Below are 13,706 nucleotides of genomic sequence, written 5' to 3'. Positions count from 1 at the left end.
AAAGACTTGAGGGCCCAGAAAACTACCCACAGCTCCAGGAGGTTGATCTGCATATACTTCTCTGGAAGCCACAGACATCTGGCGTAAAGCCGTCTGGTGTGAGCCACCCAACCTTCCAGAGAGGCATCCAAGGTGACCGTCTCTTGGTATGGCGGGGTTTGAAATCCTGTTCCCTGGGCAATGTAGGAGCACATCCCCGGCCACTCCTCGTTGAGGGATCTTGTCCGCAAAACTCCTGGACACCTGTATTCAATGTGCATCCAAGAATTCCTGTAGGGGTTGCATCTGCAACCTGCAGAGACGGCCGAGGTACATGCAGGAACACATCAAGCCCAGCAATGACTTGATGGCATGCGTGGCTGTCTTTGCCAATGCCAGTTGTACCACTTTCCCGTTAAGAGCTGCCAGCCTCTCCCACGAGGGCAACGCCAGGCAAGCCACCGTGTTAAGTGTGATGCGATGGGGTCAAGCAGGACTTTGGATACTTCAGAGAATCCCAGCTCTGTCAGTAGTCAGACAGTCTTCGTGTGCTCGTCGGCCAGCTCTCGAGAGCGGGTGGGCACGCATCAGCCAATCGTCCAGGTATGGGTATACGCGTATGCCCTGTAGACGCAGATGGTCACAGGTATTTTGTAAACACCCTTGGGGCCGATTTCAATCCGAATGGTAGGGCCTTGAACTGGTAGTGCTGGCCTTGCACCACAAACCATAGAAACTTTAGATGTTTCCTGTGAATGGGGAAATGGAAGTAGGCGTCCTCCAGGTCCACCAACGTCAAGAGGTCCCCTTCTTCCAGTTGGCCGAGCATGTGTTGCAACGTGACCATCCTGAATTTTTGTGACTTCAGGTACTTATCAGACGACGTAGGTCTAGGTTGAGTCTCCAACCCTCGGTCTTCTTTCTTACTAGAAAGTATCTGGAATATACTCCGGAGCCCCAGAGCCATTGGGGAACGAGCTCCATCGCCCTGTTCCGTAACATGGCTTGTACTTGAAGGAGTTGAGGAATGTGCTGCTCCTGTCGGGGAACTGGTGTAATACGGGGGCAACTGAGTTGGAATCCAGGGTGTGCCCTGTCCAGCACCCATCTGCGGGTGATCTTCTTCCACTCGCTGACTAACCTAGTGAGCCGGCCTCCCACTGGGGTGCACGAGTGGGGGTGGGTGGGCCGACATCTGGGCTGGTTCAAGCTTGCTTGGGCACCGGCCCCCTGCCCTGCAGGCGACCTCCACTACCGTAGGCCTGGGAGCAGCCCCTGTAGGCTTCCTGTGTGGAGGATCAGGGAGGTTTTCTGTAAGATGTGGAGAAACCTTTGGACAATCTTTTCCATTTTTGCTGCTGAAGGGTGCAGAGGGTAGGTGCCGTCTCCGTATCTGTTTTTATGGCTTGGAGAGACTGGTCCATCGCCTCACCAAGCAGATTTTCACCATCGAAGGGCATGTTCAGCACCTTCGCATGAACGTCCTGAGGAAGGTTAGTGGCCTTCAACCATCCCCCGTCAATGAAGGCAGAATCTGTTCCCCATCTTCCAGAAAGCCATGTCAGCGATCTCCACTCCCACCGTAATGGCATGGTCCGACACCACTTCCCCTTTCTGAAAGAGGGTGAGAGCTTCAATTTTCTTGTTGTTGGGGAGGAAGTCTAGCATCGGGCACCGCTTGTACCACAGCTCCCTGTCGTACCGGGCTAAGATAGCCAGGGCGTTGGCAACCTCGATTGTGGATGACGCCATGTAAATGGCTTTCTTCCCAATGGGGTCCATCTTTTTTCCCCCCTTGCTGTGCGGAGGAACTGATGACGATAAGGCTGGGTTAGCCGAAGGTTTCCTTGCAGCAGCCGACATTACCAAGTCTGGCGACGGTTGAGACCTCAGGCACTTTAGGTTCGGAGTCTGGCACCCCGTACTTCCTCTCCAACCTGTCTCGCTTGGCTGGAGCCGGGCATGGTTTCTTACTGAGGGCCAGGCCCTCCTCCCAAATATCGTCCAGAAAGGGTACCGCCATTATGGTCTTCCGCTTGGATTCTCGCCACTGATAAAAGAAACCTTCTTTCTTGTTTCCTCGGGCGCCAGCTGGAACATCTCGGAGGTCATGGAGATCATGGAGTCAAACGATCCCACCTCGTCCGGTGGAGAAACTCTATGAGGAGCATCCAAGTGCGGTGATTCATCATCCATGTCCTCATCTTCATCGGATCCCGTGGCCGTATCCATACCAGTTTCCATATCCGGGTGTGCTGGAGGAGTTGGGGCCCGACGTGGTGGGGGAGGTTGATTTGGAGGAATCAGATGACGCTTTATCTTTTACCGTTGAGGCTGGTGAGGAGCCTGTCGCACCATGGGTGCTGGTGCTGTGGACAGTCTCTACTGAATCTCTGTCACCAGGGCGTGGAGAGTCAACAGAATGCCCACAGAAATGTCCCTTGGCTGAGGATGGAACGAAGGAGCGCTAGGCCCTGTGCTGCCATCATCCTCGTGGATCGTATGAACAGACTCTTGGTTGGTGTCATCTGTGGATGAAATGTCCATGGGTTAAACGCCAACCTTGAGAGCTGTTTCGGCCCCCCCTCTTTTTCCTCCCTGAAGGATTTCAACCAGGACCGGGACCAGTGTCTTTATCCCTTCAAGGATGCATGCAGCCTTCACTGATGCCTCTGCGGACGTGCCGCGCAGCAGGGGTAGGAATAACCCCTGCACTGCAGAAGCCACCCTTGTAGGATCGGCTCCCACCTCTACAGGGGACATCACAGTAGATGATGACGACGTGGCCGACGAGGACTGTGGCTGAGGCTGTGGAGACAGACGCCTTCTCTTCCTCCGGCCTAGGCCTTTCTGATTTCTCCCGGAACTTGGCTGGGGTGGACGACTTCCTCTTTGAGGAGGAGCTCGATGGAAGGCTGGCTATGGAGGTGCACCCCGAGGCGTACCCCGATGGTGATCGCGGCCTATTCAACCTGGGAGCCGCAGCAGCGGTGGACTCGGACTTGCGTGTCTTGGCCTCATCTCAGAACCCCATGGATGGGGCAACCTCAAAGGACTTAGAAGGCCGCTCTTCGGACTGGCCGGTGCTGGGTGAGGCATGCCCCTACTCCTAGTACAGGGCAGAGGCATTGCACAAACTGACCCATGCTGCCAGCCTGCTGTACTTGTCCTTTTTGGTCTTCTTCGAGAAGCCCAGGAATATTGGTCTTGCAAAAAAGACATTCCGTAGCCTGCATTTGGTGTAGGGCCTGAAGAGGGTCCTTTCCTCCTTTTTGTCCTCTGTCATGGTCGGAGGGCGCGAAGTAGGCCTAAGATGTCCTTCTAGAAACTTCAACGAATCTTAGCCCTTGAGGGGCGCAAAACTTCATCGGCCGGCAACAGGGATCCGTTATCAGTGAAAAGAGCACACAGGCTCTTGGAAACAAAAATCCAACTTTTCTGTGAAGAAATCTGGAAAAACCTACTAAAAAACTCAGAGCAAACTCGAGGACTCCCAACACTTAAGCATGCGGTAAAAATCTGAAGATGGATCCCAGAGGTGGGGCTTAGGGAGAGGACTGTCATTGAATGGGGGCAGTATGACCCAGAGGACAGTGATTGGTTTAGAGGAGAGATACTGTTTTACAAAGAAAGTGAAACTGTTTTTACTCTTACTGAGGATTCCCAGCCTGATGACGTGGAATATTCATAAGCATGTCAATCCATGCCAGACCCCATGCTGGAGAAGTCTAGGTTTTCGAGCATTGATGTTGTCTTGGACAGTGCCACGGCTGCAAACCTCTGAGTTTGCCTTTATAGCCAGTCGTCTGAATATGAAACACCTCTATGCCTCAGGTGTGCCGCCACTGGTGCGAGGCATTTTGTAAATACCCTTGGGGCAGATTTCTGGCCAATAGGGAGCATGCAGAATCGAAAGTGTGTGTTTCCTACTGAGAAGAACAAGTTACTTTCTTACCTGGTAACGTTCTTTCGATGGGATGGTCCGACACCGTAATCCATATCTATGACAGGTAATCAGCACAGCTGTGGTGATTACCTGTCATAGATATGGAATAGATCGGAGGACCCAATCCCCTCGAACCTGGTTTACTGCTTGTGCACTGGGTAAATGGGAATAAGGAAGTACGGATCTTCCAAATCCAGGGTTGCCAGGTAGTTATTCTTGTTCAACCATGGGAACACATACTGAAGAGACGTCATCTTGAACTTTATGCGTCTGATGAATTTGTTCAAGGCCCTTAGGTCTACTACTGGGTGCCATTGTCCATTTTTCTTTTTGATGAGAAAGAACAGAGATTACAACAATTTTCCTATCTAGCTTTGCGGGACGAGTTCTATGGCCACCTTCTGTAGCAGTTTGTCCGCTTCTACCTTCAGAGGCTTCAGCAGATGGACCTTCCGAAGTTTGGAGGTAGAGAACAGCCAAGGAATTTGATTGTGTGTCCTGTTTGCACCGGCTGTAACACCCACCCGTCCGACGCTATTTTCTGCCAATGCTGCAATTGTTGGCTTATTCGCCCTCCCACAGGGGTGAGATGTGGGGAACGCAGAGATCGGTTATAAACGTCGCTTAGTTGGGCCCTCGCTTGGTCCGACACCCGCCTGCCTCTTTGCGCGTGGTACCTTGTCGTCGATTGTTGGCACCTGTTGCCCACTTTTTACGAGCTGGAGGAAGATCTTTAGGTGTTGAAAAATATGTTATTATATATTATAATAATTGATTTTTTATATACACACTTAATACTGAAAAGGTTTCTATACACGGACCCGGAATTCAAACCTGTGTTGCTCTGCGTTGTCTTGCTTCCAAGACGAGCATCTTGCCACTGAGCTATACTACCCTCTGCATCTTGCGGTGGAGCTGCGAAAAGTACGAAAAGAACGGCGGTCTTGTCCTTATCGCTCAGTGAGCTTATCGCCCTCACTGTGTCTGTATCAGATTTGATTCCTTTGAGGTGATCATCTATTTTCTTACCGAAATGGTCCATCAAGGGCATGTCCAGGATCTGGGCCTGTACCACTGGCCTGAACTTTGTTGCCTTCATCCAGTTCTGTCTTCTGAACACCGTACCGTGAGCCATCTGCCTGAACCCACATTCAGCCACGTCTACCTCTGTGTCAATCATGTGATCGGATGTGGTTCACCATCCGCTACAACGGCCTTTGCCACATGGAATTCTGCTGGCAGATGTTTTGACAGCTTACACATTTTCAGCCAGAGTTGTCCGTCAAATCTCGGCATCATTGCCAGTGCGTTAGCTGCTCTTACAGTGAGCGAGGCTGCTGATGACACTTTCCTGCCGATGGTGTTCCAGTCTCTGACCTTTATCTGGAGGGGTTGTCAATGGTGAAGACTGGTTAGCTAGGTTTTTCCTTGCTGCAACTGTAATTACAGAGTCAGGCTTGGGGTGTCCCTTTTGGCAAAAGGGTGCCATATGAGCAGCCTTATATTTCTTCTCCAGACAGGTATACAGAGTTGGAGTAGATAAGGGACTAGATAATATTTTCTCCCCTGCTTCCCATACGGTGTCGAGAATTGGAATGGTCATCACTGATAGTCTGCATTTGTCTCTATGTTCCTAGAACACAGCCTTCTTTTCTTTACAGGAAACATTGCTTGTTGTCGATGACATTTTAATCGTCACTATGGACGACGACCCTCTGTGGACAACATTGGCGGCCCACTTTGCCTTGGTGAACCATGGCCGCTCGTCGACTGTGTAGAGGACATACCCTTTGACATAGGAGGTTATGACGGAGCTCTGGGGGAATCTCCGTTCACCACCTCCGAGGCTAGCATTGCACTGCTGGTGATGGTCATTATCCCCCCCCCCCCCCCCCCCAAGAGTCTCACTCCCCAGTCCTCCTTCATGTGACTCCATCAAACAACCAACTCCTTTTTTAGCATGATCCCTTTTGAACATACTGTGTTGTCTAAATCTACTTCCTTCACCTTGTGGTGGTACATCTCATCCGTCAATGCTAGTCCCTTGCCTTTCATGTGTCGAGAACCATGTGACATGTTTTTTGTTATCCATGCAGGTTACTTGGATACGGTCTTGGAAGGAATACAAGCAACGCATTATTTCAAATAGTTGCTTCATTAGTCACTGAAATATTGCAACTGTTGATGCGGACAATAAGGGCATATGCCAGTAGATGTAGTTCCTTAATGGTGCAATGGTTGGGGTCAGACAGCGTCGACTACTGTGACCGGCTCATGGTAATGAATCTGTCAAGAGAGGTGGGTATGGAGAGTGACCCCCCCCCAAACCCTGGCATGTAGAACCATGTATGCCAATTGGTGCCCTTGTCCCTGAACCAATGCCCATCAGCCTCTGTCCTGGCCAGGTTTCTTTTTTTTATCCTTTTTAGAGAAAGCAATGAAGAGCATGCACCAAACTCCTGAAAAACCTGACATGGATCATTTGAAGTAAAACTGGAACAATAAGTACCACAATGCTCCCGGGCTCAATAAACAAGACAGCCCGGAGCAGGAGGAATTGTCTCATTTCCCTAAATGGGAATGGACTGACTTTCCCCTTTGTAAGCTGAATGGAACACCAAACACCAACCACGCCCCCAGACGGACAATCGGGCAGCAGCAGACCAACTGGCAAGGGACTATGTGGGACCTTGGAAGACATTCCACAAACTTTGTTTGAAAAAGACTCACCTAGGACAGGAGAAAATCTGAGAGCAAAAAAGCCTACTGACCACATGGTTGGCTGCAGAAAAATTGAGACTGGGGAAGAGGGCAGGGCTGTATGGGTTTTGAAAACTTCCAGCGGAAGTCCTGCCCCTTAAGTGTATCGATCCGATTAAGATTGACCCTGGGGTATAGATGATGTAGATCAATTAAAGTAGGGGGAGCACATATGGAGGAGGGAGGGCTATAAAAAGCCAGCAGTTTCAGTTGTGAGAAGGAGGAGAAAAAGGGAAAGAAAGAAAGAGAAAGAAAGAGAAAGAAAGAGAAAGAAAGAGAGAAAGAAAGAGAAAGAGAAAGAGAGAGAGAAAGAAAAAGAAAGACAGGAAGAGAGAAAGGGCGAGAGAAGGACAGGAGAGAGATCAAGAAAGCGAAGGGAGTGAGAAAGGGAAAGGGAGAGCGTGAGAGGACAGAAAGGGAGCGGGAGAAAGAGAAAGAAAGGAGGACAATGCAAGAGAAGGGGAAGGAGAGAAAGACAGGGAGAGAGAAAGAAAGCAAAAGGGAGAGGACAGAGAAAGAAAGAAGGAAGATAATGAGAAAGGAGAAAGAAGGAGAAAGGAGAAAAAATAAGAGAAGGAGAAAGACTGCGAGGGAGGAGGAGAGATGAAAGCAAGAAAAAAGGGGAGAAGAAGAGAAGGCAAGAGAAACGAGGAGAAAGGGAAAGGGAGAGAGGGCAAAGGAAAGGGAGAAAGGGAGGATGAGGAGGAGGGGGGGCAAGGAGAGAGGGAAGGAGAGAGGAAAGTAAATATGAAAAAGGTTAATTTAGGGGTACTGACATGGGAATACAAAGATGTGTCCAACTGTGAAACAACCTGGCCAGTGTATGCCATTAAATGCACATGTAATCTGATCTACATTGGCAAAACTAAAAGAAAGGTATGACAAAGAATTTGTGAACATAGATTGTGCCTAAAGAATTTGGTACCTGACAAACCTATGGTCGAGCATTTTCAAGCCAATAAACACAGGTATAACGATGTTTGCTGGTTTGTAATCCAGATAGTATATCCCCTACCAAGAGGTGGAAACTGCAACATTGCATTGAGAAAACGATGGATTGAGCGTCTAGACACCGTCACGAAAGGACTGAACACCTATATTGAGTGGAACCTGTTTACAACACCACTTGACACAATGTGTGCGTCTTGATAGTCATGAATCATTACTCACCTCTTTATGTAGGTCATCATGTACGAACAGGATCTATATGACACTATTCATTATTAAATCTTTTTAATAAAAAATGAGTCTGCATTTGCACCTGAATCAATGAGGCGTACTAAATGTCTGAATGACTGTGTACCAATTGTAGTATAACAGGACATGTTTGTCGCCGATTAACAAATTGATTTGACTACTGTAGAAAAAGATACTGTGGCAGCTCACTGCAATTTTGCATGAATCGCTTATTCAGTATGTGACAGTAACCATGTCCGATAGTTTCAAAATGTTTAGACATTATATAGCAATACTATTCTTATTGGAATATACTATATCTGCTTGAAAACAGCACAGATGCAACATATCTTTGATACAAACATTTGGGGGACAGTCAGAAACATATGAGGCTGACATGGCCATTAGCCTCATAATAAAAAAAGCACCTCGTAACACAGACATAGCAAAGGGATAAAGCCACAATCAAACTAATCGTAAGACAGCAGTATATGTTTGACTCCTGACTGCCTGGCTACATATGTAAATGAAAATGGAGAATAATTTAGCCCAGATGTTCGTCAAATGTGGACATACACGCAAATATCCATAAAACGTATCATAATAATTAATATCGGTAGTTTCGTAAAATATGTGCATCGTGACATGTGCGTCAATATGAAACTCTAACTAAATACACCAAAGCTTATTTGAAAGGGCTCAATAAAAACTAATTTATGTTCAGCAAGATGTGGACTTTGCCCGTAGACCAAGTCTGCTTAAAAATGGCTGCTATTTTTTCATGTACAAGAAAACGAGTCCTGTACGTAGGGAATCTATAAGGGACTCAAAAATCCCTACAGCAACAAACAGGGTCGAGAGCCAGTGCACACGTTTGATCAAGCCTCGACCGCAACAAAGATGAAGGATGCTGCAGAGGAAGACTAAAATAAAATGATAAAATTAAGTCTGCACGCACGTTTTTCTAATGCCTGACATGCACCATCTAAAGCCGACATTCCTTTTTGAAAATAGGGTGCTCAGTATCTATTTATGAATATCCACCCGGTTCAAGCACTGACGGGCCACTATGGGGAAAACGCTAAATGCAAGGATCAAAACCAAACAATGTGATTCTAGTAATTTCTTTTGCATACCAATAGTGTTAACTGAGAGTAATAACTCAATATGGGATTAGTGAAATCTCAGGTAAGTGGCTAAAATCAAAAATGTTATCCCCCAACACAGATGAGTACATGAGTCTGAGTGAGATTGGGGCTATGTCCACGACGGTCAGAGCCCACAGGTAGTGTGCACTAAAAATCCTCCATAAAAGGAAGTTATTTAGACTAATTTTCAACAAGCACGATTATCCGGCTTAACTATAATATGAGAATGTGTGCTGTATCAACATCTTCATGGTGGGAGACGGCGTCAGAATAAGCTCCAATTCGTGTAGAAAGCACAAATTAGATTAATAATCTATTTGTGGCTGTACCCCAGTCAGTACATAAGAATAAGGCTAGAATTCACTGTCAGAGGACCTCTTCTAGATAAATAAAAAGATCCTCCATTCTCTCTTGAACAGGTTCCATTGTATGGGGATAAAAGCTAACTAAGATTACACACAGCAATCCGTGTAAAAAGCACCTGCTGGCCAATCAGACAAGAAGGTCAGTATGAGAGGCTCAAATATGCAAGAAATAACTTTTAGCAAAATAGTAAGCCAAGAAACTAATTTTACACAACAAATGAAGACAACACACTTGTGTGGTTACAAATAAATCAATATGTCATTGCTGCAGGCGTCCCCGATTGATGAACCGCGATTATCACGAAGCTAAAAAATAGTTTTTCAAGAAAAAGAAATATATGACCATCCCCATGTGTGAATGAAATTCAGGTCAGTAGCCAAATATGGAAGGAAAGTTTGGTCAAGGATACGGACCATAGAAAACCTGAATCATTAGTTTTATGCTTGTATTTGTTACTCAACAGATTTGAGGAAACAAGACAAAGGGGTAGTCTTACAGTTAATGCATCCTTTATTTCAACTTAATATATGTCCCGATGAAGGCCCAACTCTAAACTCAAGAGGAACGCCAAGAAGGGACAGTTCCTCTATAAAGGGCCGAAACACCTTGTGTCGACCATATATTGCATAACATATCCTTCTCAGAAGAGGAAGGAAAATTAATAATCTGACCGCAAGGGATGTGCATGCATACAGAAACCAGTATTAGAACTGGTAGGAAAAAAAATCTGTATTGAACATCAATATTTAGATCTACCAACCAGGCGGATCATATCTCAGGTCATGTCTGTATGCACATCCCCACCTGTGTGAATAGAAAAAGTTGCCAAGAATATTTGTGGTTTTGCATATAAAGCACTTTATTGCACTAACCCCACTTTATTACACTTTTTCTGCACTTTAACAAGTAGGCAAAACCTCATGTGCCAACCCGTTAGAAGACTTGTTGCTATCTGTCATGTAAATGTCTTTGCATGAAATGTGTACACCATTCTTTGTTGTGATAACCTGGTCTTAATGTCTGTTAAAATTAATATGCTTAATAACTATATGTTTTTGAATAAATTGATTTTACGAAGAACTAGCTGGGGTTACCTGTGTTGCCCTTGTCCTGATCGAGTGGTGTCACATGTGCCCTGAAGGATGCTGCGCTTGTTGGCAAGTCTTGCTTCAGTTTGCTCTGGCTTCTCATTTGCCCTGGAGAAAGTTGCTCTTGTCCTCTGTTCGGCAAGTCGTGCTGCTTTTTGTTGTTGTGTTTCAGAAGCTCTTGATATTGATTTTCACTTTTCATCAGATGGAGCTTTTCCAAGTGATGTTCCTTTTTTGGGTGGCATATTTCAGTCACACAATGCCTTTAGCACATTTCAGGAAATGTCCAAGAGAGATCCATCGTGCTCCCTTCTTGTGAATAAACTTAAGTAGACTGTACCATTGCCATTTCCCATATTTGGAGTGGCGTGATAAAAACGTGTATTTTTTTATTCCCTTTAAAAATGCTTTAATAAACACTTTCGAACTGTATACAGTAGTAATAAATATCAAAGGAATAACCAACACATCGAACATTTTGCTTCAGACACTTTTCCAAATGTTGCCTCCTAGTACCTACTGTAGTGAATCGGGGTGAGCATCAGTAAATGAGGGTGTCTACGGAGTACATTTTTTGTATTCAAACAAGACTACAATCTTTCCCCAGACAAATGTGGAATCCATGCAAAATTTGGTAGCAGTGGGTTCAACGGTGCAGCTTTGTATAGTCGGACAAACATACACACATACATACATTCAGCTCTATATACGAAGATGAACAATTAGAGGTATTGCGCAGCATTTGTTCCACAACTGCTGGTCTTCTAAAGCAGGTTGACTGGTAAGCACAATAGAGGGAGGGGTAGCCCCATTAGTCACCCATTTCCTAATGGTAGCCCCAACCGCCCCGTAAACAAAAAATGAGGGGCAGACCCATTTTGTATAAACTGGTTTGAAGGTACACCATCAAGGTTACGGCCCTCGGCGCAGTGTTGCAGATCACAATCTCAACCTTTGTGTCAACGGTAGCACATTTATGTATGCATGGTAAGCTTTGAGATCAATGCTGCACGATTATATTTCTATCAGCGAATTTCCAGCAATGGAACAATGCATATGAACCTTACTTAAGCAGTGGCAAGGCCAAAAAGTTTGGCTTTTGTGTAGAAACAAGATACACATTTTACAGATGTTGCCATACAGAGATTACCCGGCCATAAAATGGCAATAGCTGGAAAATGTATGCTGTGATGTTAATCCTAGCAAATGCCTATTTAATGTCTATGAAACATCCAAAACGTTTGGTTTTGCCAATGCTCGTTTTTAACATGATTCAGTGCCAGAAAGAGATGCAAGGGTACACATACGGCTTACTTATCAAATGGCTGAAGGCACACTTGGTGAAGACAGCTTGATTATATCAGGAGCAGGTGTATGTATAGTTGCAACTAAGCCATCACATTTCAGAAGGCTGCTCAGAAAGCACAGATCTAGGGTCAAAGGGACGTTTTGGGAGAATAGGGGCAGGTAGTGGGTGGGACTAACCATAGAGACCAACATGGTCCGGTGAGGTCAATGGGTGGGAACATTGAAACAAAAAAACACCCACAGGCTGTGTTGTGTCCCTCCTCACATCCTATCTCTCTTCTATATTCACTTCCCACGCCAAAGGTTTCAGCTGATGGGAAGCACATACATTGCCATCTCATAGCCAAAAATCTAAACATGAAGTCAAGATATTGCAGTTTAGAGAAATGCTGATGTGAATTGTACCATTTACACAGGAATGCGTGAGGTCGTAGAAAGAAAGGCGAGGGTAACCAGGAACTGCAGTCAAAGCTCTGCCATTAATTACGATTACTGCATACAGCTGCATAAGCATATACAGAAATGAAGCCCTGGCACAAATCATTAGGAACACACGTTGATTTAAAGTGTAAAATAGGGTTCTTGGATTACTGAAATCCGTCCTTAACGATTTTCGCTTTTACCCAAATTTCTATTCGATGTATAGAGACACAACAAAGGCTGTAAGGATCCGGAGCACTTCTAGTCCTTGAAGGTCTTTTGCTACTATTGCTCTCCGGTGTCCACCTCACGTCTTTGAATTGAGAAAACGAGCTTCCCTTTTACACCAGTCTTGGTACTAGAGTCTCAATTTGTTATAAAAATATCATTGTCACTGTTATGTCCACCCTGTGACGTCTTTCTTTAAATAGGGACACATTTATATCAACAAGTCGCCTTGGCTAGAACAGAGAAGCACCGACAACTGTGGTCCAATATTTAGCGTCGAGACTCTATGGATACGCCACGACAAGAGAATGGCAGAATGGAATGCTACCCAGAAAAATGACCAGTGGTTGCAAAGCTTTAGCTCGACCACTTCCATGCCTCCCTTTTAGGGTTTCTGAATGGCTCTAGTCTTTACAAAATTACAATCTCTTTTGATTGTAGCAAAGGCTTTCTATGAATGGAAATTCCACTTCTGACGCTGGACATCATAGGTGACATTTTATGGTTCGGTAGTTGAGTTGCTTCAAAATGCAATAGCATGAAAACGGTCAGAAATCGTAAATTATATAAATTCGTCTACGTTATCCAAATGTTGATGCATAAGAAGGATCCGTACCTGGAATAAATGCCGCTGATCATGTCATGCAGAAGTGGTGCATCTGCAGACTTACTAGGCCCAGCTGCTTTTGACATCAGCAGGACCACCAATCCACGCATCTGTAGGTTGTTCCGACTATCGTACACGAAACCCCTGTGAACAAAGAAAACACCATATCAACTAACACTGTCAATACTTTGACATCACATTGGTAGTATATAGTTCTGTGGCAACGCTTGTCTTGGAAGCAAGACGACACAGATCAACACAGGTTCGAATCGCAGGTCACGCTTAGAAAGCTCTTCGGTATTGAGCTCGTTATAAAAAAGCAATTATAAAAATTATAATCACGATCGTTTTGTCTTGCTCACACAGTCAGAAGAGAAATTCCCAGATGAAACCTTTCTGTTGATCACTTCAAAGGCAATGCTAAATGGGTGACAAACAACGTTCACTACCTGCTCACAGTGTTGGGATTGCAAGCGCAATAATAGGACAGATCTCAGATGCTATTTTATGTTATGTTATTTGGCATTTATATAGCGCTCTATATATCATTGGTATGACCGCAAAGCGCTTGCGGGTTCAACGCCCTAGGGGACCGTAGTCCAGGTCCGTTGAGAGAGTAGGGTATCATAGGGTGCTCGGGTGCACTCATTACGTGCGCAGCTGATGCAATTGCCCGATGG

At 45.6% G+C, this 13,706-nt stretch overlaps 1 protein-coding gene across 1 annotated transcript in view; it reads right to left on the bottom strand.

Annotated features, from left to right (window-relative positions):
- PDSS2 (decaprenyl diphosphate synthase subunit 2) overlaps window positions 1-13,706 on the bottom strand; it is a 1,501,454-nt gene that overhangs the window by 1,123,674 nt on the left and 364,074 nt on the right. Inside the window, exon 2 of the mRNA XM_069606567.1 lies at window positions 13,036-13,170. Coding sequence (XP_069462668.1) covers window positions 13,036-13,170 — 135 coding nt within the window. The remainder of the gene's footprint in view (window positions 1-13,035; window positions 13,171-13,706) is intronic.

This window comes from Ambystoma mexicanum, chromosome 4p, assembly GCF_040938575.1.
Source record: "Ambystoma mexicanum isolate Mex_15411 chromosome 4p, UKY_AmexF1_1, whole genome shotgun sequence".
Classification (NCBI taxonomy): domain Eukaryota; kingdom Metazoa; phylum Chordata; class Amphibia; order Caudata; family Ambystomatidae; genus Ambystoma; species Ambystoma mexicanum.
The sequence above is the reverse complement of the archived record's forward strand: the minus strand, read 5'-3'. Positions and strand labels throughout refer to the sequence as shown.